We start from the raw sequence: 25,507 nt of genomic DNA, 5'->3' as shown, positions 1-25,507 counted from the left end.
TTACTTCCTTTATAAAGTATCCAAAGGCTCTGGCTGCTTTCTGGCAACTTTAGTCAAGAAGCCTCCTAGCAAAAAAAAAAAAAAAAAAAAAAACAGAAGAAGAAGCCTCCTCCTTTATTTACACAAAGTATCCCTACCATGGGCTGCCACTGGTAACCCTAAAAAGGAAAACAAGCTGGAGTGCTGTGGCAGTCTTGACACTTTTTTCCTTCATAATGTCAGTAATGAAAACAAATAGGCTCTGTTTTCTGACACTACTTTGCATTTTACAAAATTTTATATAAATGAAATCAGTGATTGCTCTGGCACATGGTGGGGACATGGAAAGATGGGAGGGAGGGATACAAAGGAGCTCCAAGAAAACCCAAAAGGAAACTCTGAGAGTGATGGATATGTTCATTAGCTTGATTATGATGTATACATATCAAGACACAGCAAACTACACTTTAAATGGGTGGTTAAGATATATTTTAACAAAAATGTTAGAAGTTCATAATACTGTTCTCTTAGATTCAAAATGAGAAATAAGAAGCTAATGAAAAGTTAACGTGTTCATGATACATTCCTACAAAATTCTCATGAACTTCTTTTTTTTTTTATTTTATTACTTGGAGGCTAATTATTTCACAACATTTCAGTGGGTTTTGTCATATATTGACATGAATCAGCCATAGAGTTACACGTAGTCCCCATCCCGATCCCCCCTCCCACCTCCCTCTCCACCCGACTCCTGTGGGTCCTCCCTGTGCACCAGGCCCGAGCACTTGTCTCATGCATTCCTACAAAATTCTAATAGCATTGGCAACATCATCTGAAATCTATGTACTGAAAAACTGCAAAATGTTGAAGGCTTCTATAAGCTTGTATGTCTAAAATGTAAATTAAAGGCTGCTCTGAGTTCTAACTGCCACCTCCCTGAAGCATTCCATTTTAGACAAACACATGAATAAAACCTCATCAACTCTTAACAAAAAGTTGTTCACTTCTGTATCCCACTCAATGGTTTGAAAATAGATACTCAAATATTACTGAAGGATCATTTCCATAACCTTAAAGGTTTTAGGACTCTAACACAAAGAAAGGGATTAGAAAGTCACTCTTTTCAGGACAATTATGCATATACATGCAAATAATTAAGTAGTTAATCGTAAATGAATAACATATTTTTATTTCAAATATCTAATGGTGATTCCTGTTTACCCACTTAATTGACATTTATGAAAAAAAATTAGGCACTCTTGTTAGGCCACTGGGACACAACCAATATGATATCTCTGCTCTCAGGAAACATCCAGTTAAGGAGCAGAGACAAACAAGTTGAGAAGCTGTGCTAACCTGTTAACAGCTGGGACAGATCAGTTCTAGAGAAGCATATAGCAATGACTCCTATTCTACTGTTAGCTCATCAAGTTTCGATTATAAGTAATAATAGAAACATCAAGGATCAGGAAGACTCGAGTTCTTGGGGCTTATATCTGCTGCTGACCAAGCTTATTTAGCTCTCCCAAGATATTCCATTTCATTCTTTATAAAAAGAAGTAAAGTACTTGCCATCCCCACTTCAGCATTATGTTCAAGTAACAGAAATGTATGAAAATACTTTCAAAGCTGTAAAATAAATGGTATCTTTACTACATTTCACATTGGACTATGGCAATTTGTAATCAGCTTTTTAAGAGGCTTAAAATTCTTGTTGAGATTTCTGATAAACGATCAGAATCATCAATATGATGGAATGTCAACCCAATTAACATGTGTTTATGCTTTCATGTGCTACAAATAAGAAAGTTTTCACTGCAGGTTTTCTGTGGATTTCTTTTTGACATAAATCAAGTTCCTGGCACAAAGTTGGCATCCATTAAATGTTGAATGAATAAAAGAATAATTCAATGCTGGTTCAGGTTCATCTTTAACCTCTAAGTCTCAATTTTCTTATCTGTTAAAGTCTAATAACAATCTTGACAATAAATAATTAGTATGTGGCCAACCATCTGGTCTCAGGGCCCCCTTTATACCATTGAAAATTGTTGATGATCCCTAACAGTTTTTATTCACGTGTATATATCTACTGTATTTACCATACTAGAAACTAAAACTGAGAATTTTTGATCCATTTAAAATAATATACCTAACCCATTAACAACAAAACTATTTATATTAATATAACATTATATTTATAAATAACTAAATTTTCCAAAAGGAAAATTAGTACAAAAAATAAGTTATTTTTATAAATTTCTTAAACATCTGGTTTAAAAGAATTCTGATTTCTACTTTTACATTTAATCTGTTATATGTTCTACATGAAGAATGTGAAGAAAATCTGATCTCACAAGAGATGCAATTGAAAAATGATTTTAGCAGCCTTTTCAGAAAATGTGGATATTTTTCTGTGACACTACACCAAAAGTCAACAAGCAGTAGTTTTTTCAAGGTTAGCAGCAATACTGAAACAAAACTTTATCACTGACTTTCTGTACTTTGTTACATGAAAATCCACTGATCCAATCTGTACTTTCAATTAATTTTTTTATCCCTATGCAATTTTAAAACATCTTGCATTGGTCATTTGAAAAAATAATGGTCCATGAGTTGTACAAACCACTGGCGTGGTGAATACATTTCATTATTCCACCTCAATGAATCACTTGCTGATATTATCACACTGTCAAATTTACAGAGGAACACACAAATTTTCTGAAATTCTGATTTTCATCTGAAAGCTCAACCCTTTGTCACTGGCAACAAAGTCTATTAATTGTTTATCTTTGCTCAATTTCAAGAAAATATCTGCCAAATACCCCAATGTATGGAACTAGCATGTCAGTCCTTAGAAGTTAAAAATGGTGTTCTAAAGGGTAAAGTGGGGGGGAGGAGATAGATAAATTACAAGTATGTGATTAACAGAAACCAACTGCAATATATAAAATAGATAAGTAACAAGGATTTGCTGTACAGCCCAGGGAACTATAAAGTTTTGTAAAAGTGTGCAATGGAAATAATCTGAAAAAAGTACATATATATAATTGAATCACTGTGCTGTATGCTTAAAGGTAACACAATATTGTAAATCAACTGAACTTTAAAAAAAGTTCCAAACAAAACAAAAAAGAAAAAAAAAAAATTCCATGAAAAATGATGACTAGTTCAGTTCCCAACCCAATCACACAAATTTGTTTCAAGACAATCCATCATGCTTCTGTATGGCAGAAACACTTTTGAGTACTTCCTATTTCTTAACACTGCATATTAAAAAGATGTAATCAAAGACAAGGTTTAAAAGAATATTTCACTTTATCACTTATCTTAAGTGAAACTAGCTTTTTTTTCTTTGTAAGTGGAAGGGTGGTAAAGAAAATGATAATTTCTTGTGAAGTTTGGTGTGAGATGCTGACTCAGGCTAAAGTACCTGTAGTTTTACTCACACTTTTGCACAATCCAAATGCCAGCACAGTGAAAACGGCAAATATCTTGTCAGTACTAATATGAAAATAATTTTGACTTCAGAGACTCTTGGGGTCTCCCACACCTCGAGAATCACTATCATGAGTGTAAGCTATTATCCTTATAGGAGGCACCAGCTTTGGAGCCAAACAGACCCAGGTCTCAATGCATAAAACCCTGCTCAAATCAAGCACTCAAAGCCTCAGTTTCCTTGCTTGTGTAATTCAGGATATTATCACTTACCTTTCACCGTTCTCCTGGGGATTACGGTGACCTAATGCATATAAAACAATTTTAAGCACAGTGCCTGGCCCAGAGTCAACATTCAAATTATAAAACATTACCAAATAAAAACAAAAAAAGAAAAGAGCTTACTGTGGGGAGCTAAGAAAAAAAACCGACAGGAAAAAGAGAGACCCGAAAGTAAACCTCAACGAACCATGACAGAGGCAAACACCGAAAAGCATCATTCACAGGCAAAACAGTAACCCAGAAAAATAAAAATCAAACAAACATGAAGGAAAACACGACAGAGCCTAAACAGAAGTAGATAAACAATTCCAAAACACCGTATTAGAAAGGGATTTGGGGGTAGGTACCAAAAAAAAAAAAAGACACGCTGCACAAAGAGCCTTCAATGACAAAACTTAGGTAAGCAAAAGTAACCAGGGAGGATGAGATTTGAAGGTAAAAAGGGCGTATGTCCAAAATCAAAGGTCTGACAGGAAAAATGCGGTCACTCAAAATTGAACTCGCCGAACGCTCCACAGTCTGTTAGGCTAATAACAACTTACCGACATAAGCTCCTAATTCTTGCAATTTTCCCTTAATGGCACTCTGAGGGTGAAAAGACAAGACAAGCATGTGAGAGACCCCGCGACCCCGGGGGAAGAGCCCGGCCGCCGCCGGGAGGCGACTCGGCAGGAGCGCGCACCTCAGGCGCCCCGCCGCCCCGCCCGGGTCCCCCGCCCCCCGGCTCCGGCCGGGACCCCCGCGCCTCCTCCCGCCCCCCGGGGCTCCCTCCTCACGGCGGCCGCGCTCTCCGAGGCCGCGGCTGCGCCCAGGCCCGCGGCGGCCCGTCGGAAGCGCCTCCAGCGACGAGCAGGCCGCGGCGCCCGCGCCGGGCCCACCGCCCCCGTTACTCCTGGCGACCGCGCGCCTCCCGGCCCGCCGCCACCCGGCCTCCCGCCTTGGCCCCTCACCCGCCGACGCGGGCCTCACCCGGATCTTACGGCTGATCTCCGTGCCGATCTCCATGGCTCCGCGGGGGGAAGCGGCGGGCACTGCGCGGCGTCCCGCGGACCAGGGGCCCGGCGCCGGCTTCCCCGCCCGCAGCCAGACCGCCACCGCCGCTCCGGGCCGCGCGCCCTGCGTGACCCGCCCCCACAGGCTCGAGCCCCGCCGCCGCGCCTGCGCCTGCGCCTGCGCACTGGGGGCCCGCGGGGCGTGCGCCCTGGCGCCCTCTGCTGGCGGCCCGGAGAGCGGCGGCCCGGGCTTTCCCCAGCTTCCGCCGGCACGTGGGCGAATTTCCAACCTTCCCTCTTCTCACCCGCACTCCCCTTTTGGAATTTAAGCACGTTTAAACGTGCCAGGGAAGGATCCTTGGCTTTGATGTGAGATCTGAGTTTGAATCCAGCCTTCACTGCGGTTTAATGTGATATTGATCTGGATATTCGGTCTCGAGTCAATTTTCTTACCTGTAATATAGAGGCTGCCTCCCAGCGGTTGCATTATAATCACACTTGGAGGGAAAAATGGAATACCCAGTGCCGAACAGCCAATTCATCACAGTCGTTTCTTTGATGCCACAACTACCCTGGTTCTCCTGTGTCTGGTTCTGCCCCTCTGCTGTCCTCCGTGACCTTTTCCCCCAATTAAATCTTTATCTTGCTGCTCCTCTCTCTGAAATCCCTTTCTTTGGAGAAATCTTTAATTTTCAGGACTTCTGCTCTCACATCTATAATGATCATTGTTGAATATTCCATCAGCCTTGTTGTTCACTTGCTTAGTCGTGACTGACTCCTTGAGACCCCATGGACTGTGGCTCGCCAGGCTTCTCTGTCCTTTACTAGCTCCCGGAGTTTACTCAAACTCATGTCCATTGACTCAGTGATCTCATCCATCCATCCCATCTGTTGCCTCCTTCTCTTCTTGCCCTCAATCTTTCCCAGCAAGAGGGTCTTTTCCTTTGACTTGGCTCTTTGCATCTCATGGCAAAAGTATTGGAGCTTCAGCATCAGCCCACCCAATTAATATTCAGGATTGAGCTCCTTTTGGATTGACTGGTTTGATCTCCTTGCTATCCAAGGGAGTCTCAAGGGAGTCTTCTCCAGCACCACAGTTTGAAAACATGAATTCTTCAGCGCTCAGCCTTCTCTATGGTCTAACTCTCATATCCATCAGCCTCGAGTTCTCACCTAAACTCCAGTCCCAAATTCCAGATAAATGCAGGTATTTGTGTTTGCTCCAAAGCCAGCACATCAAAACTGAAATCCTCATCTTCCCCTTCCTCCACTCAGATTGGTTTCTGCTCCTGACATTACTGTTCCTATTAATAGCAGTTTAATTTTCCCTGTCCTTAATCATAAAACCTTAGAATCAGATTAAGCATAGGAAGCAGTCTCCCTCCTGCCCACATGGAAGGCTGCGCTCTTATCTGGAAGTTCGACTGAGGAAGAAGCCACTTTCGAGCTTGTTTAGATTGTAAGCAGAATTATTAAAGCTTTATGAGTGAGAGTCAGCTTTTTCCCGGCTGTTGCCCTGAGACTACCCTCAGTCACAGATGTTCCCATACTTCCTTATCATGGCCTTCTCCAACATGCTGCCCACTAAATCAAGCTCGGAGAGACTCTGGGCTCAGGGAAGGCCCAGTCCTTCTTTCAAGGGCTTTCATTTGATTAAATCAGGGCTTCCCAGGTGGCTCAGTGGTAAAGAATTCGCCTGCCAGTGCAGGAGAGAACGAGAGACATGGGTTGAATTCCTGCGTCAGGAAGATCCCCTGGAGGACACGGCAGCCCACTCAAGGATTCTTGCCTGGAGAATCCCCATGGACAGAGGAGACTGCTGGGCTACAGTCCATGGAGTTGCAAAGAGTCAGACAGGACTGAGCACACACAGTATTCAATATCCAAGGGTCTGACACGAAAATCATGATTTAGGGCCTTCATTCTACTTGCAAAATCCATCATCCAGAGGACTTCTCTGGTAGTACAATGGTTAAGAATCCCTTCAAAACAGGGGATGCTGATTCTATTTCTGGTCGGGGAGCTAAGATCTCACTTACCACGGAGCAACTAGAGAAGCTGAAAGGAAGACCAAGCACTATCAAAAAAGAAAGAAAGTAAGAAAATCCTTCATCTGTTCCTGTTCACTAGCTGCAGGCAAGTCTCGGGTGCTGTCTTACCCTCAAGGGTGCAAACCGCAGGGGCAGGAATCTTGAGGCCACCTAAGGTCTGCTGGCCACATGGTCCTTCACCTCACAGAACCCTTTTCTTCTTCTGAATTACTATAACATACAAGGGAGCTGCTAATATGACACACGATCCTTTCTGTAATGTTCATTTCATTTGTGGGTATATGTGTGTACATATGCACATTTGTCCTCTCTAACAAAATTGTAAACTCCTGGTAGGTCTATGCTTCTCCCAAATTTCTTTCAGGATGCTGGACATATACTAAGCACTTATGAAGTTTTGTAGGATAGAATAATGACCTAAATTACAAAAGCATTCTTCATGGATAAATCCAATGATCATGCACTCATTCAAAATGGATGAGAGGCACAGAGCGGAGTGTCTAAGAACAGGAACGCTGGAGCCAGGCTGTCTGGGCTTGAAACCCGGCTCTGTTACTCCCTCTGAGGCCTTAGGCAAGTTGCTTATCCCCTCTCTGCCTTAGTTTCCTTATCTGTGACCTAAGTATGATACCAGTTTCTTTTTCATAGAGTTATTATGAGGATGAAGTTAATAGTCGAGAAGTATTTTGAACTGTGCCTGGCTCACTGGCAGTTGATGGTTGTTGATTAAAAATTAAACGCCTCCCCTGAGTCAGATGCTGTGCTAAGCACCAGAGCACAGATGAATGAGACCCGAGTCCCTGCAACCGAGACACACACAATCCAAAAGACAGGTACGCTATTTCTCTCTCTTTACCTGCCATTTCAGTCCTAAGAATGAAAACACAGGTTTTGCCATTACCGGGCATAAAATCCTTAGTCAATATGTAGATAATATTGAAAGATCATTTTTGAAATGTTCTTTTTGAAAAACATAGATGTTTTCATTTAATGTTTTCATTAAAACATTCATTTAATGTTTTCATTAAAATGTATTCAGGATAGGGAAAACTTGTATTAAAATGTGTTCAAGAGTTAACTTTCAAGACAGTCTATTTAAAATACCAGAAAGAAACTTGCAAGCTGCTTAAGAACTTACATATTTAGACCTCAGGAGTCTGTCTGGATTACAGAGGGGACAACCCCACTGAACCGATGGGGTTCAGTGTCACTGATACGGTGTGTAAGACACGTCTTCGTAAACCACACTGCATTCAGAGGAAGACGATCGTAACGATGCTTGAGAAAAACTATTAGAGGAACTAGAAGTAGGTATTCAGCTTGAGAAAGACTAAGCAGGACAATGAGAATTATTTTCCAGCATGGAAGAGCTCTCTGTTTCAGGAGGAAAAATCTATATTTGCTCTAGGAGATCAGATGAGGACTAGATTTCAATCAATCACAGTTAAGGGCTGTCTGAGAGAAGATGACTAACAAGAGCTTTGGTTTTGAAGTCACAGAGGCCTGGGTACCAACCCCAGTTGCATGGAACCCCTCATCCTTTCACACTGGTCCCTAGCATCTCCGGCCTCCAATCAGGGCAGAATTCCACCTGGGTACCTCCCACCCTTTCGCATATGGGGGGAGAGGAGGTCAGAAGAGGGGTGTCCTTCAGCCTGGAATGCTTTTCTCTGTTTTTCTTGGAATGCCTGAAAGAAACTGAAAGTGTTAGTCACTCAGTCATGACCAACTCTTTGCAACCCCATGGAGTGTAGCCCACCAGGCTCCTCTGTCCATGGAATTCTCCAGGCAAGAATGCTGGAGTGGGTGGCCATTCCCTTCTCCAGGAGATCTTCACCAACCCAGGGACTGAACCTGAGTCTCCTGCATTGCAGGCAGATTCCTTACCATGTGAAACACCAGGGAAGCCTAGTGAACTTTGTCTTTGTCCTTCCAGACTCAGCCAGAAGCTGATCATAGCAATAAACCAGATATTACCTCTCCACTTAGAACAGTGGTCCCCAAACTTTTGGGCACCAGGGACTGCTTTCATGGAAGACAATTTTCCCATGAACTGGGGCAGTGGAGGGGTGGAAGGGGTGGGGGTGATATTGATATGATTCAAGCACAGTACATTTACTGTGCACTTTATTTCGATCATTATTCCATCAGCTGCACCTCAGATCATCAGGCATTAGATTCCAGAGGTTGGGGACCCCTGACTTAAAATATTTACCCATTAAGTATACCTGCCTACTAGAATTATATATTCCCCTGTTCCTCACTTTGGCCACCTGATGTAAAGAACTGACTCACTGGAAAAGACCCTAATGCTGGGAAAGATGGAAGGCAGGAGAAGGGAACGACCGAGGATGAGATGGCTGGATGGTATCACCGACTCAATGGACATGAGTTTGAGTAAACTCTGGGAGTTGGTGATGGACAGGGAGGCCTGGCGTGCTGCAGTCCATGGGGTCGCAAAGAGTTGGACACGACTGAGGGACTGAACTGACTGTTCCTCACACCATGAGTCTTTGGGAACAGAACAATACATCTTATTTATCTTTCTCTCTGCAGCATTTGGGTTCTAAGAAGAGCAGTTTGAATGAACAAGTGTTTTCATTAGTAAGTATTATGTGGCTTGTCCACCCTTGGATCAAAAGTCCTTAAGTGTTGGGAACTCCAGTCACAGCACTTGCTTTTGCTATTGATATCGACATACTTGTCTTCAACGTCTTGTCCAGTTGAACAGATATATTGCCCACATCATCATTTCTCTGATTCCAGGGATTGGTGAAGCCCAGGCCCCCTGCACTGGGAGAAGAGTCTTAGCCATTTCAGCAGAGAAGTCCCTAAACTCCCATTCTTGGCAGCGGAAAAGGTGTTGCCTCTGGGGTGGTGCTGAGTGTGGTACGGAGAGCATACAGGCAAAATCTGGAGACTGATGATCTCACCTTTGTAGCTCTGACTTCTTCTCCTCCTCCCAGGCACCACCATCTCTATGGGAATGGAGCATCCTTTCAACCTACATTCTTGCAAAGGATGGTAGTTTTTTTTCCTTTTAAAATTTTTTCTGAGGATGGTAATTCACATAGTGAGGGATAGTCGGTACCCACCAAACTATCAAGGCAGATTATAATTAAACATTTAATTCCCTATTTTTTAATGTTTTTGTATTTTGGTACCCATCAGTTCAGTTCAGTTCAGTTCAGTTCAGTCGCTCAGTCGTGTCCGACTCTTTTTGACCACATGAACCGCAGCACGCCAGGGCTTCCTGTCCATCACCAACTCCTGGAGTTTACTGAAACTCATGTCCATCAAGTCGGTGATGCCATCCAACCATCCCATCCTCTGTCGTCCCCTTCTTCCACCTTCAATCTTTCCCAGCATCAGGGTCTTTTCCAATGAGTCAGTTCTTCGCATCAGGTGGCCAAAGTATTGGAATTTCAGCTTCAGCATCAGTCCTTCCAATGAATATTCATCCTAATATTCAATATTAGGATGGACTGCTTGAATCTCCTTGCTGCCCAACATCTATTTATTTAAAATTTACTTTTATTTATTTCTTAGCTGTGCCCTGTGGCATGGGGGATTTTAGTTCCCTGACCAGGGATCAAACCTGCCCACTGCAGTGGAAGCATGGAATGCTAACCACTGGACGGCCAGGAAAGTCCCAAAGCAGATTAATTTCTTTACTTCTAAGAAAGTATCAGTCAATGTACCACCAAAACCACAGTTTTCCCTATTATTGAACATCTTTTCACCGTACAAATTTAAAAACTTTTACTTTATTTTAATAAGAATTACCTTTACAGGAAGAAGAATGTATAATGTGCCACTCTGGGTAACAAGAGGCGATGAAGATATAGATATGTAATTGCTTATTTATTCACAGATTATCTCTAGAGGGATACATAAGGTTATGGTAATACCAGTTACCCCCAGGAGAAGAACAGGCAGGGTAGGAAGGAGACTTTTGGGGGAGGGTTGAACCATATAAATTACTTTACTTCCTTCCATGCAAACAAAGGCAGTTAATAATTTCATGCTACCCACTTTGAAGGTGTTGTTCAAGCGGCTTGCCATGTCATGGGGCCATTACTGTCAAATTAATGTGGTTGTGGGAAAATAGAGCTTAAGTACTTGGTCAGCAAGTGGCATTTGTGGACTGTGAGGGAGGAAGTTCAGCTGTGTCTAACATCACTTGGGTTTTACAATCATTTTCTATTTTTAAAATTCTTTTATTTTCTTCCCGATTCAATTAACAAGTTTTTATTTAGTGCCTCCTCTCTGCTCAGTAGTGTCCTAGGAATTTGAGGAGATATGAAAGAAGCCTACGTGAAACAATTTTTAACGTTCTTGCCAAGTGTGGGGATCACTGTGGAATGGAGTGGTGAGCAAGTTGTCTTGGAAGCCGAGCCTTGGATTGAGGCATGGAGAGCAACGGAAGGCTTAGACAAGCGGAAGGCTGGCAGGAGGTGCTCTGAGCCAGGAGACACGGCTCATCAGGGGGCCTTAGGGGAAAGGAGAGAAATGTGGATGGTCAAAGAAGCTGAGGCTGGTTTATTAAGGCCCAAGGTCAAGCAGAGCAGCTTAGCCGTGACGGTCCACTGGGAGTGATAAACCCCAGGGAGAGGTCAGTCTAGCATTAATGATGGAAAGAAGAGAGAAGAAACCAGAGGCATGGAGACCACTCTTGTTGCGATAATCTAGATGTAAAATGATGAGGAGTGAAGGTTTGGATTAGAATGATGGCGGGGAGGTGGCATTCAGGCACAAAGAGGAAAGAAAACATTCCTGAGACATTTCAAAGGAGGAAGTAGCAAGCAGGTCTTGAGGATAGGCTGGGGATGGAGAGAGAGAACACACACATAATTTCAATCTGTCTAGTTTATGAGACCAGAAAGCGACTCATTTTCTCTCCCTGCCACCAATTGACCCCCTCATGGCATCCAGCTGAAATTCAATTACAAACAGAATTGATTTTTTTCCCAGTTGGAAACACGTGTAATCTTATTTGCTTTGAGCTCTGTTACCCAACCTGAGTCTTGCCTGGGGTTTGTTCTCCCATAGCACTCCTACTTCTAGGATGAAGTGTTCCTCTTAGGCCTTGTTAGTCCTGCGTGTGGTGTGCAGGTTTATCACCCACTAGACCAGAAGTCCTTTGAGAGCAGGGACCATGAGTAAGAACTCAATAAGTGTCTGTTAACTGTTGAAGAAATGAGATCTAAATGATATTTAACATAAGAAAGCTTTCCAGGGACTTCCCTGGTGGTCCAGTGGTTATGAATGTGTGCATCAGGGTTAGATCCCTGGCTGCAGGATCCCACACACATGCCTTGCAGATGGTTGTTGCAACTAGAAAAAAAGTCCACACACCGGAAGGAAGACAAAGCTTTCCAGAAACAAAACTATTTTAAAAATAATTTACATTAAATTTACATAACAGAAGTTTCTCTGCTCCTCACTCAAACCACTGGCCAAGTAAGAGCGGAAACACCTATTGTGATGGTGTTAGGACCACACAATTTTATTTCTTGGCTTAAGTATTGCCAGGCAATAATAATAATAATGCCGTGTAATAATACCATATAAAAATAAAAGTTGCTATTAGGGGTTAGAATGAAGCACTTCACATATGTTTTACACAAGTTGCTGTATAGTGATTTTTTTCATTATTTCACAGGACATGAACAGGCACAGATAGGTTAAGAAATTTGCAAAAGGTCCTCCAGCTAGCGGTCGCAACTGAGATTTGAACCCAGACAGCTGGACTCTGGAGTTCCCCTATCCTTAAAGCGCCACTTTGGACTGCATGAACATACAACTCTGCTTAAGACCTACAGGTTATTTGAGACTTATCAGTCTTTTTGGAGGCTTCCCTGGTGGCTCAAACGGTAAAGAATCTGCCTGCAGTGCGGGAAACCGGGGCGCAACCCCTGGGTTGGGAAGACCCCCTGGAGAAGGGCGTGGCAATCCACGCCACTGTTCTTGCCTGGAGAACCTCATGGACAGAGGGGCCTGGTGGGCTACAGCCCATGGAGTCGCGAGGAGTTGGACACGACTGAACGACTTTCACACACAATCTTTTTTAGGGGAAGGGGACTTTGCCTCCCTGTATACCATCCTTCCCACCTTGTTACCAATCCTTTTTTCATGGGGTATGCCCTTAGACGAAAGCAAGGGAGAAGAAATAGACTAGCTGAACTGTTTTCAGACATGTAGACGAGTAAATGAACAACTCCGGCAATAATACCCTTTTACCGATCACCTAGTAACGCGGGAATAACACCCTTTACCTGGCACCGAAATGTTACCCCCTCCTCTCATTTTTGTTAAGGCCTCGCTTTATTTGGAAACTCTTAAAATAAGCGGTCATATGATTCAAACAAGCAGCGGCGCGCCCCCTCCCCGGCGGCCGGGCGCAGCTGTCCGCGCCTCCCCCGCCCGCATTCCAGCCCTCTGAGGTCACGGGCCGCCGCAGCCTCTCCGGATCCGCCCGCCCGCCGGGCCCGGGGGAGGGACGCCCGGGCCCGGCCGCCCCGCTGCTCCGGCCGCGCGTCCTCCCGCTGCCCGGCCCTCGCCGGGCCTCTGCGTGCGGCGCCGCCGGCCCCAGCTGCGGGCCTCCGCCCTCGACGCGGGGGAATGCGCGGCGGGCCGGGACTGGGGAGACAGGAAGCGAGGCGCGCGGGCCCCGTGAGCGCGCCGCGGCGCGGGCTGGAGTGCGGGCGCGGCTGCGGCGGCCGCGCGGCGGGGCTCCGCGGGGCGGGCCGCTGAGCGGGGCGCGCGGCCCCGAGGATGCGGCCGCGGGAGCAGGTGAGGGCGCGGGGCCCCGGCCTGCGAGGCGCGGGGGGCGGTGGGGGCCGAGCGCGGGGCAGTGTCCGCCAGCCGGCACCCCCGAGTCCGGGGAGGACGCGTCCTGGCTGCCCAGACCCGAGGCAGGGGCGAGCGTAACAAAGAGAAAACTCTTCCAGGCTCTCTCCGGTCTAGTTGAGGCAATTCCAGAGGGGTCTTGAACTTCTATTCGGAGTTCCTCGGTTGTGAGCGGCTTAATTCTGCATCGGGGCTTTAAAAGTCTTAGGCATGTTTGTGCCTCTCGGAATATTAAGTGCGAGATTTGCCAGATAACTTTGGCGAGAAGGAGAGGAGCGAAGGACTGTTTCGTGGTGATGGCTTGTTTTGGTTTTGGAGTAAAGAGTGTTTACTCTGGAAAAAAAAGAATTCTTGGGTCTGCAAATTCCGACTTGTGATTTCTGCAAATCCTGATTAGACTGGCCGCTTTTGGCATGCCCGTCTTATTTTCTTTTTTGCTGAGAAAGCCTTATAATAGCGTGTGCTCGCAAACGCGTTCAAAATACTCCGTGTGCGCCAGGTGACAACCGCTGTATGCCTAAGGATTGCTGACAGATTTTTTTTTTTTTTAACTTTGGGATATGATAGAAATTTTATTCTGAAAGTAGTTGTCTGTTGTTTCCAGCACATTTTATTCTCGAGTTCTACGCATAAATGTGTTCAGGACAAATATGCGTTGGATTTAATGCTATATATCTATACACTATTCTAAGAATACACTTTTAGAGATTGTTTTATTTGAAAGCATTATTAGTAAAATCACACGTAATGAGGACTCTAGCAACAAAGCGAAAAACTACAGGATTCAGATTTTAAAGTGTATTTGGAAGCTTCTGAGAGGGGATGTAAAAACATTAAAATGAATAAATATCTCAGTCTACCTTTTGAATATTTGAACATGATTAATATATACCTTTTTAAAAAAATTTCAAAACAAAGTGACTTTGTAGAGAAACAGAATATCTTAGTATATTTTCCTGCAAAAGCTAATTATGAATATTTAGTAATCAGTTAAGACTTCAGACCCAGCTACTTTTCAAATTATTTCATATTATTTTACACCTGAAACAGGTACCCCCCCTCCCCCCCGGCCAAAGCATCTTCAATTTCTACTCCTCTATTCAAACATTCTTAACTTTATGATCCTATTTGGTAGCAAATACTGTATATAACTGAAAATTAAGTGTGTAAATTGTTTCACACACACATACCCCTCTTTTTCAATTACTTTTTATAACAGCTACCAAAATAAAAAAGAGAAAACATTGGCTTGTCTTTATCCTTGATGCAGTAAAACATTTCAGACTCTGGGACAGCACAGTTTTACTCTGCTTCATCAGAGCTTAAGTTGATAATTAAGTTATATAATGTAGTATCTACTTCAAGGCATAATTCTATATTTGCAGTGAAGAGAATACCATGTTTGAACATCCCCAATACAAATTTTCATCTTTCCTCTGTACAACTTTAACTGTTCTGTTTCCAGTTACCATAATTTGTATGAAAAATTTAAATTCATTACCTTATCTCTTGATAAGGGTATTTAGCATATCTATAAGAGTATCTATAATCTTGGAAAATTTACCCTCATGGCTCATAGGCACTTTTCTAGTTGAAAGCTTATTATTTCAAGTTTTCACTTCTTGATTTTTTTTTAACTTTTCATTTTGTCTCAATGATCTATTTGGCTTATACCCTGACACAAACAAGAGCACTGAAAACTGAAGGTAGAGCCCGTGTCTTTTCATAATGTCTATCTTCTATTCCCTTCTTTCATAAGGTGCTTTTACCTTCCAGAGGTACACAGCAAATGCTGTTAAATCAACACAGTGGTTTATGCACTTCTAGTTTTCTTTTTTCCTCTGGTCTTTTCCCTCTATTTCTTGTTTTTAACTTTTATTTTTCTGGCTATCTGTGCATAACCAGAGCTCAAACAAACAAAACCCAAACCCAGACAAGGAAAGCAGAAAGTCGTGGTTGGGTCATGTATGTAATTAGAGCATGCTTGTAATCTACTTAAGAGCAAGGACGGCTTAGGAATTGATTCCTTTTAGACTTTCTGTGGGCTTCCCTGGTAGCTTAGACGGTAAAGGATCTACCTGCATTGGAGGAGACCTGGGTTGGGAAGACTCCCCAGAGAAGGGCATGGCAGCCCACTCCAGTATTCTTGCCTGGAGAATCCCATGGACAGAAGGGCCTGGTGCTACAGTTCATGGGGTTGCAAACAGTCAGTCACGACTGAGCGACTAACGTGAGCTTTCCTGGTGGGAAACTCAGATGGTAAAGCGTCTGCCCGCAATGCGGGAGACCTGGGTTCAATCCCTGGGTTGGGAAGATCTCCTGGAGAAGGAAATGGCAACCCACTCCAGTATTCTTGCCTGGAGAATCCCACGGATGGAGGAGCTTGGTAGGCTACAGTCCATGGGGTCGCAAAGAGTCGGACACGACTGAGCGACTTCACTTTCACTTTCAGATTTTCTGTGGGGCTTCCCTGGTGGCTCAGCAGGTAAAGAATACGCCAGCAATGCGGGAGACCTGGGTTCGACCGCTGGGAGAAGGGAACGGCCACCTACTACAGTATTGTGGCCTGGAGAATCCATGTACAGCCCATGGGGTCGCAAAGAGTCAGACACGACTGAGAGCCTTTGACTAGACGTCTCTAAAGGCGCACTGGGGGGCTTCCCCGGTGGCGCTAGAGGTAAAGAACCCGCCTGACTAACACAGGCAGACCTAAGAAGCAGGGGGTTCGATCCCTGGGTTGGGAAGATTCCCCTGGAGGAGGAAATGGCAACCCACTCCAAAATACTTGCCTAGAGCATCCCATGGACAGAGGAGCCTGGCGGGCTCCAGTCCTGGGGTCGCAGAGTCCAACAGGACTGCAGCGACTTATAAGGCACACCCAAAGGCCCACTCCGCCGCCCTGTCCTCAGAGACGCAGTACACTTCAGTGAGATGGAATTAATAGCGTTAGGTCTGCCAAAGCCTAGTGTACGAGCTAAACGCTGGTTCTCCTCACCTCCGGCGCCCACCCCGGCCAGCCCTGAGAGCCCGTCACCTCTGGGGCTGAGGCGCAGTGGGGAAGGCTAGACCGAGAAGGAGTCTGGGGTCGGCCCCCAGCTCAGCCCGCCCCCCTGGGAGGCCGAGGGAGCGCCGCTTCTCCTGAGGACCGCCTTCTGGGTCCGCTGGCTGAGAGAGAGGCCTGGGGGCTCCGCGCGGCGGTTCCCGGCCCCGGCTCAGGGTAACCAGCTGCGACCGAGCCCCAGGCTGCGTCCTCGGAGGCAGCCTCTATTCAGAAGACCACGGAGGGCGGGGGCCGTCCCGGGATTCTGGAGATGTCTGCGATTTTGTCGACTTGTTGAAGGGGGAAAAAAAAAAATTCCAAAAAAATCCTGTCAGTGTCAAAGTTCCAAGCTGCCGCTCAAGGCCGTTTTGCTTCCGCCCAGGAATTAACACACCAACTGGTGTGCTTAAAAAGTTTTACGTCACGTGTTTGGGGTATGGGTGGGGCAGCCCTGGGGTAAACGGACCCCGCTCAAACCGCACCCCCGTCTGCGGGGGCTCTAGCCGGGCCCTTTAAGCGTTCCCTCCGGCGTCAGCCCGAGCCTGTCCCCTCCTGGAGCGTCAGTTCGGAAACGCAGCGGCAAGGCGGAGGGTTCCGGCGCCGCCGAGGCCGCCGGTTGCCCGGGCAACGCCGCCTGCTCTTCCGGGAGCGCGGAGTCGGAGCCCTCGGCGCTGTTGGCCTCACGGGCTCGTGGAGCGCCTTGCTCACGTCTTTATCTCAGGATGGAGTTCGAAGCCTCGTCGCGCTCCTCCTCAGGGCTGTGGCGCCGCCTCGGGGAAGGCTCACCGCCTCTAGGCGTCCCCACCCGGAGACGGGCGCGGGCCAGGCTTCTCAGAGCTTCTGCTTGGTAACGCGGCCACCGGCGCGTGTAGAGGCTTACAGTTTGTTTATAAATAAATCGAAATGGTGACGTAAATGTATGTAAACCGGGAAGTTCTGCAAATGCCTGCTAAGGGTTCACCTCATTTGAACCTCACAGCTGCCACATGTGACAGAGGATGATTCCATTCGGGTTCGGCGTTAATTTGTCTAATTGGGACTTGAACGTAGCTCTTTTGGAGGTTTTTTTTAAAAAAAAAAAAAAAATTGAACGTAGCTCTTTTGAAGGGTGTTTTGGTTGGTTTTTTTTTTTTTTTTTTCTTTTGACAACTCACTTAAGGGCTAAAGATACAGTTGGAGTATTAGGGAACCAAAAAGAGTTAACTATGAAAAAAAAAAAACTAAAACTTTAAAATAGAAAGAGGACCACTAATGCGCGCTACTAAATTTGGGGCTATAGTTGTGCCAGCCTCGTCTGGTTTGCTCCTGAAGGTAGCCACGTCTGCTGGCCACTATTTGTGGAATTGAATGAGGGGTGGGGTCTGACCCGGGGCCTGACACACCTCTGCTGTGAAGCTTCTCCAGCCCCTCCCAGATCCTCCAGAGGGGAGGGAAAGCTTATCGCTTAGATACAGCTTTTATTGATTTTTATTTTTAAAGACACAGCCGGAGCTGCCGCCGCCCCTGTAACCGGCGCCCCTCTCTCCGCAGCTCTGGCGTGGGAGCTCCCGTCACCTGGTCTTTGGAGGCTCCGTGGCTCTTTGATGGCAGCAGCTGCTGGGTGAGCAGTCGGGGACTCCGCCGCGGCGCTCCTCCGGTCGGGACGGGACCGCTTTCTCTGGTCATCACCACCCCTGGACTGCTGGCCGTGCTGTTCGCTTTTTACCCCTCCAGCTCTTGAAGGGAGAAGAAGATGCCACTGCCATTTGGATTGAAACTGAAACGCACGCGGCGCTACACCGTATCCAGCAAGAGCTGCCTGGTCGCCCGGATCCAGCTGCTCAACAATGAGTTTGTGGAGTTCACGCTGTCCGGGGAGAGCACTGGCCAGGAGAGCCTGGAGGCCGTGGCCCAAAGGCTGGAGCTGCGGGAGGTAAGCCCCCCCAAAAACCTGCAGGCTTCCGCCGAATTTTGCTCCTAATTGCCAAGCTACTGTAAATGCATGCTGGCTGTGTCTTCTCAAAGTACCTCCCTGGCCAGGATAATCTGGGGCTTCCCTGCTGGCTCAGATGGTAAAGAATCTGTCTGCAATGAGGGAGACCCAGGTTCCAGGCTTGGGTGGGGAAGATCCCCTGGAGGAGGGCATGGCAAGCCACTCCAGTATTCTTGCCTGGAGAATCGCATGGACAGAGGAGGCTGGAGGGCTGCAGCCCCAAAGGGTCGCGAAGAGTTGGACACTTCTAAAGTGGTTTAGCACACAGGCACTAGGATAACCTGAGTTGAGCCTGTGAGCCCCTCTCCCTGTGAGGAAGGAATGAAACTGAGCAAAGAGACCTTTTCTTGGGGATGCCCCTTAAAAGAATTAACAATGCCTGAGGTGGTTGGATGGCATCACCAGCTCAATGGACATGAGTTTGAGCAAGCTCTGGGAGTTGGTGATGGACAGGGAGGCCTGGCATGCTGCAGTTAATGGGGTCTCAAGGAGTCGAACACCACTGAGTGACTGAACTGAGATTAGGTTTTCCTTACACATGTATTGACTTATTTGGCTGTGCCAGGTCCTAGGTGCGGCATGCATGATCTTTTAGCTGCCATGTGTGGGATCTAGTTCCCTGGCTAGGGATGGAGCCCCGGACCCCTGGGTTGGGAGTGTGGAGTCATAGCCACTGGACCACCAGGAATATCCCCACAATGTCCGAGTTTTGAAAATGTTTATATGTTCTCCCAAAATGTAAACCAAAATGAAACAGGAATGCATGTTGGCATCTGTGTGAAGAAGCCATCTTGGAAATGGATCCTTTCAGCCCCCAGGCATCCGGCAGATACCTAGGCAAGTCCTGCCCAAGTTCTTGACCCACAGAACTGGCAGCAAGGTAAAATAGTTGTTTTAAGCCTCTTTAAAAAAAAAAAAAGGAAAAAAAAGAAAAAAGGAATGCATTTTGGAGTGTCCAAGTGGTTCTAACCTTCTGGTATTGATCCCACATGCGTCATCCTGATGTAGTAGAGTTTACCGACTTCATTCATTTCTTCATCATTCAGTGACTCTCTTGAACGAGCGTGCCTGCGTGCTAAGTCACTTCAATAGTGTCCAACTCTTCGCAACCGCGACCTTTTGGACGATAGCCTGCTAGCTTCCTCTGTCTATGGGATTCTCCAGGCAGGAAGACGGGAGTGGGTTGCCTCCTCCAGGGGATCTTCCCGACCCAGGGATTGAGCCCGAGGCTCTTAACGCCTCCTGCATTGGCAGGCGGGTTCTTCACCATCTGAGCCACCAAGGGAAGCCCTTTGTTTTCCAGAGGTCAAGCGAAATTTTGAGAGACATGTTTCGGTTTGAATTCTGATTTCTGCATCCGTTTAGCTGTTTAACCTTAGGTGAGGAGTGTGACCTGTGAGAGCTCTGGTTCCCTCATCTGAAGCACGGGGTAACAGCGGTGCGTAACACTCGGAGTGACTGTGCCATTTAATGTGCGTGTGAAGCCACAGCGCCGATAACTCTAGTCTGTTACAGCGATCACAGGGTTTTCCTGGAAAAGCCCTAACCCAGTCTGCAGCACGTTGTGGCGTCCTCAGGCATCCACATAATGTCTTGCATTTAAAATGCTATATAAGGCCTGTGAAGAAAAGGGCTCTAATTAGATCCAGGTATCTTCTATTCTTTGGCTGCCTGGTTCTGGAGTAAGAGCAAGATGGAAAAGCTGGCTATTTCACTTAAATGTTACGGTCTCAACTGGGAAATCCCGCTGATTTATAGTTTATGAAAAGTCAGGAATAGATAAACTGTCCCCCTGGTGAGCATCCCATCATTTCATCAGTCAGTATTAAAGATGTATTAAGGGCCAAGCACTTTGAAAAAAACCCTGATGCTGGGAAAGATGGAGGGCAGGAGGAGAAGGGGGTGACAGAGGGTGAGGTGGTTGGATGGCATCACCGACTCGATGGACATGAAAGGGAGGGGTAAGTTGCTCGGTCATGTCCAACTCTTTGTGACTCTGGAGGCCTGTAGCCCTCCAGGCTCCTCTGTCCATGGAATTCTCCAGGCCAAAATGCTGGAGTGGGTATCATTCCCTTCTCCAGGGCATCTTCCCAGCCCAGGGATTGAACCCAGGTCTCCCGCATTGCAGATGAATTCTTTACCAGCTGACGCACCAGGGAAGCCCAATGGACATGAGTCTGAGCAAACTCTGGGAGATGGTGAGGGACAGGGAGGCCTGGCCTGCTGCAGTCCGTGGGGTCACAAAGAGTCGGACACGACTGAGCGACCGAACAGCACCTAGGTACCGGGAGCTCAGCCTAGCGTCGATACCGATAAGAAGTAGGCACAAGGCCCGTGGTGATGAGGGCAGCAGGAGGTGCTGTAGACGTTAGGGAGAGGCAGGGGCGGGAAGGCTTCCTGGGGCGAGTGATGTCTGAGCTGGGACCCGAAGGATGTGGCGGGCTGGTCCAGTCTGGGGCTGGAGAAGACTGTCCCCACATGGCCAGAGACAGAAGGCAGGTAATCTACCTGACACCTGAGGGGGAGAGGTAAGGCTGCAGGCCAGGGGCCACCCCATACGGAGTTCTTAAGGTTTGGGGCTTGTCCTGCAAATGAGGAAGTTAGTCAAGAGTTTTTATTTTTTAACTTTATTAAAAAAAATTGTTTGTTTTTTTTTTGGCCACACTGTGAAGCATGCAAGATCTTAGTTCCCAGACCAGGAGTCAAACCCGTGCCCGCTGCAGTAGCAGCATAGCGTCTTCACCCCTGGACTGCCAGGGAAGCCCCGGTGCAGTTTTTTAAACATGCACATGGTATGATTGTTTTTCCAAAGCCGTGCCGCCTCTGGAGAACATGGTTAGAGAAGAGTGGTTGTGGCGCAGACGGGAGTCCCCTTGGATTTGGATGGGGCTGAGGAGAAGTGAGCTGAATCTGGAGATGCGGAGGGACTTCCCAGGGTCCAGGTGGATCCTGAGGTTTCCGGTAAATGGTGGGGATCGCCCCCGAGCGAAGAAACACAGAAGGAAGAGCAGGTTGGAGGGGAGTTGGCGGAGGTGTGTGGGCTGTTCACTTCCGACGTGTTGAGTTTCAGGTGCCAGCTGGAGATGCCGAGCAGGCGGAGCATCTGGGTCTGGAGCTCAGGTGAGAGGGACCTTAGAAGGAAATGAGGTGCAGCGACCCGAGAAGGGGAAAGTAAACCAGAAGGGCCCACCTCAGTGACTGGTCCTGCCTACTTGCATTTATTTAGTCCCATCTTTTTTGTTCCCTTTACCCATTTTTCCTATTTATTTATTTATTTTTTACTCCTGTGATTTCTTCCTCATGCACTTGGTCTGCCTGTAACCACTAGAGTCAATTTCTTGAACTGTGGTTTATTTATTAGTTACAGTAAATTAACTATGGTTAATTTATTAAGACATGAAGAGTCCTTTATAAACACAGGTTGAACTGAACCCACAGACATTGCTTTGCTTCTCTGTGAGTCAAGAAGCCCAGAGAAGTTGCCATCCCTTGTTTGAGATGATCAGACTCAGAAACAGGCAGCTTCATCCGGCTGTGGGTGTATAATGAGAGTGATTTTTAACAGAAAGGAAGAGTGCTCTAGGTGGGAACAGGTGTGATCCCTAGAAAATGTCTTGCCCCCGGATAGGCTGTCCCACCATTTCCAACATTTTAGTATAGTCATGGTCAGAAAGCCCAAACTGGAGTGGGTAGCCTCTCGAGTGGGTACCAGAAGGTATCCCTTCTCCAGCGGATCTTCGCGACCCAGGAATCGAACCGGGGTCTCCTACATTGCAGGCTTCCCTGATGGCTCAGCTGGTAAAAAATCCGCCTGCAATGTGGGAGACCTGAGTTTGTTCCCTGGGTTGGGAAGATCCCTGGGAGAAGGGAATGGCTTCCCACTCCAGAATCCCATGGAGTATTCCATGGGGTCGCAAAGAGCTGGACATGACCTTCACTTTGTTTTTTCTATTATGACAGTTATAAGAACAGTAATACCATTATAATGCTATACCCGGCAGTTTGATCTGTAGGGTGGTATTTTATTTCTTAAGCTGAATATGTGATTAAATGATGTTTGTCAGCCTTCATAGTTTTTTTTGACCATGTGAGATATTTGATAGTACATTGAGGAACTAAAAACTAAAAGGTTAATATATTTATATCCAGTGTAGTTAACGTGCGTTGTCAACTTTTTCCTGAACCCACCGTATTTGAGCTGTGAAAAGTGGCTTTTTAAAATGGGGCGGGGCGGGGGGAGGATTGCTGCAGGAAAACATTGCTGTTCGTGATAGCAGCAGCCTCTCGGAGCTGGTGAAATTCCTTGCATGTCATTGATTTCACAGCACTGTTTTAAGAGAGGCTGTCAGAGTCTTCACAGAATGTAAAGGGAATTAGGAAACCTTTCTAATTATGAAAGTGTGTGTTACCGGGGTGTGATGGAGGCGGAGTCTCTGAAAGAATGTTACAGTCTGGGGTGAGATGGTCAGACCCCAAGGCCTGGCTCAGAGCGTAAGCCGTGTGTTACCCCAGCTCACTGGGAATCTGTAAAACCAGGATGCTAGTCCTGTACGATGAGATGCAGCGTTCGGTATCTCATCTAAATTATGAAGAGGGCCTGCCCTCTGGCTAGGCCGGGATCTCCCTGGAGGCAGGCCGTCTGGGAGCCAGAGCAGACCGGACATTGGAATCAGAGAAGTTGCCCGGAAAGCCTTACGTGTATCTTCACACGGGGAGCGGCCGTGCCTCCAGGACGGGACGAGCTGCTCCAAGTCTCGGTGTCCCGTCTGGGGCGGCGCTGCCTCTCTCGGCCTCTTGAGAAGGCCAGCCTGTTTAGCGACTGGTTGAGACGTTTGCCAGCTGGGTTGGAAACCCCTGGGTTTGGGTCCCAGTGTTGCCACCTACCAGTTGTGTGCTCTTGGACCAGCTACTCAATTTCCCAAGCCCAGGGGTTTTTCCTCTGTAAGTTGGGGATGCCGATATTATCTCTGACAGGGGTTGTGAGGATGCAATCTCAGCTAGAAAACTTAGCAGAGCACCTGGTATTCAGGAAGCTCTCGGTGAGTGTTATTCTTCAGCACCGTCTTCCGTATTTTTGACTCCCATTTCCACGCTATGCTGGCTGACCTCTTCAAATTAACTCTTTTCTTTCTTTTGTAATTATCTTTGCCTCTTCCTTTTACTAAGAGAATACATGTTTGTTTTATAAAATGTTCTTATATTGATAATACAAATAAGTATAATGGCCACTGGTAATGGTACTTCTTACCTTACTAAACAGAATTTTAGTATTCCATTATAGCTTAGCAGTTATATTGGAACCTCTGTTTTCATGCCAGTGGTAATTAATTTGTACAACGTCACTGCCCACAAATAGAGCTTCAGTAGGTCTTTACTTCTCTGTTTCTTCTCTCTTGCTCTCAAACTAACCTCTAGGATTTAAACAAACAAACAAAAATAATGAAATTTTGACTTAAGGTTTATATTTTTTCTCTAAGGCATGTTTTTCTCAGGAATTCTTTTAAATCTTATATTATATTTGATAATCACATTTTAATTGTGCTATCATGGGTTTTAATTAGATTCATTGCAAAATATTATTTATTTTCTTAAACATTGTTTTTATTCATTTATTATCTTGGTTGTGCTGGGTCTTCGTTCCTGTGTGCGGGGTTTTTTTTTTCTTTAGCTGTGGCGAGTCGGGCCTTCCCTCCAGTTGGTCCAGGCTTCTCCCTGCTTGCGGTGGCTTCTCCTGCTGCAGAGCTCGGGCTCGGTGGTTGTGGCTCCTGGGCTCCTGGGCTCTGTAGCTCAGGCCCGAGGGCTGTGGCGAGCGGCTTAGCTGCTCTGCCGTGTGTGGAGTCTTCCTGGATCAGGTGTCTTCCCGTGTCTCCTGCACCAGCAGGCGGATTCTCCATCACTGAGCCACCAGGGAAGCTCCCTTTCTGCAGCTTCTTGCTCAGTAGACTGCCCTTGCTCCATATGCTTTTAATCCCTTTGTGTGTGTGTTTTCATTCACTGATACACATTCATCGAAGCTTACTAGGCACTCTGTGCCAGGGGCCTGTGCCTGGTGATGCAGTTCATGGCGTTTCGGAGGACCCAGCAGAACTGGTTTCTACCCCCCGCCTCCCCACCCCCACCCTCACGGCACCTCACATTCATATGAGCCAGCTATTCTGCTGCTTGGTGTATGTCTAAGTCCACTCAGGCTGCTCTAACGGAATATCACAGAGCGCATGGCCCGTAAACCGCAGAGTGATTTCTCACCCTCCTGGAGGCTGGGGGTCAAAGGTCAAGCTGTCAGCGTGGTCCAGCTTCGCTGAGAGCCCTCTCTTCTGGCTGGCGGCTTGCTGTTATCCCACTATGTCCTCACACGGCAGAGAGCAGGGGAAACGTAATTTTTTTATACCATGTCTTTCTTTATCTTAATGTTTTTATTCAGCTTAAAATTGCACTTGGTTGGAAAATTGCACTTGGTTTTTAGATCTCCAGTTAGGAAAACAGGAAATTTTATAAATCCTAGAAACCTTTTGGGGGCTTCCCCAGTGGTCCAGTGGTTAAGACTCTCACTGACAGGTCTGGGTTGGATCCTGCTCAGGGAACTAGGATCCTGCAAGCCCCTTGGCATGGCCAAAAAAGAAAAAAACTTGGAAACCTTTTGAAGATAATGTTTTCATGCTTCTGCTATGATACATTATGTGTTAATTTTATAACTTAAGTTTTACAGGGCAGTTTTCTTTGAGCTGTTTGTGAATATTTTGTGTAGAGGGAACAAGGATCTCCATTGTTTTCTGCATGTATAGCATAGATACATAACTTTTCCAAATAACAGTTTTGAAATGGATACTAAGCACCCCTAAGGTTTTGTTGAATAAGTTGAAAAGTCTAGCAAAACTTAGAAGTTCTTATTATGGCCTCTCATTTT

The 25,507-nt window shown here is 46.3% G+C and overlaps 2 protein-coding genes across 7 annotated transcripts in view; one reads left to right on the top strand and one right to left on the bottom strand.

The window, feature by feature from the left end:
• ZC3H14 (zinc finger CCCH-type containing 14) overlaps nt 1-4,836 on the bottom strand; it is a 38,760-nt gene extending 33,924 nt beyond the window's left edge. For 2 of the 5 annotated variants that reach the window (XM_065941694.1, XM_065941695.1), the window contains exons 1-2: nt 4,666-4,836; nt 4,239-4,281 (exon numbers count right to left, since the gene is read on the bottom strand). In XM_065941694.1, the coding sequence (XP_065797766.1) occupies nt 4,239-4,281; nt 4,666-4,701 (79 nt within the window). In that variant the 5' untranslated portion in view covers nt 4,702-4,836. The remainder of the gene's footprint in view (nt 1-4,238; nt 4,282-4,665) is intronic. The other 3 variants (XM_065941697.1, XM_065941698.1, XM_065941696.1) reach the window with 2 other exon arrangements.
• Nucleotides 4,837-13,233: 8,397 nt separating this feature from the next.
• Nucleotides 13,234-25,507, top strand: part of PTPN21 (protein tyrosine phosphatase non-receptor type 21) — a 75,297-nt gene continuing 63,023 nt past the window's right edge. The window contains exons 1-2 of one of the 2 annotated variants that reach the window (XM_065940087.1): nt 13,234-13,534; nt 18,162-18,543. In XM_065940087.1, coding sequence (XP_065796159.1) covers nt 18,364-18,543 — 180 coding nt within the window. In that variant the 5' untranslated portion in view covers nt 13,234-13,534; nt 18,162-18,363. The remainder of the gene's footprint in view (nt 13,535-18,161; nt 18,544-25,507) is intronic. The other variant, XM_065940088.1, reaches the window with a different exon arrangement.

Source organism: Muntiacus reevesi, chromosome 7 (assembly GCF_963930625.1).
Source record: "Muntiacus reevesi chromosome 7, mMunRee1.1, whole genome shotgun sequence".
Taxonomy (NCBI): Eukaryota; Metazoa; Chordata; class Mammalia; order Artiodactyla; family Cervidae; genus Muntiacus; species Muntiacus reevesi.
The sequence above is the reverse complement of the archived record's forward strand: the minus strand, read 5'-3'. Positions and strand labels throughout refer to the sequence as shown.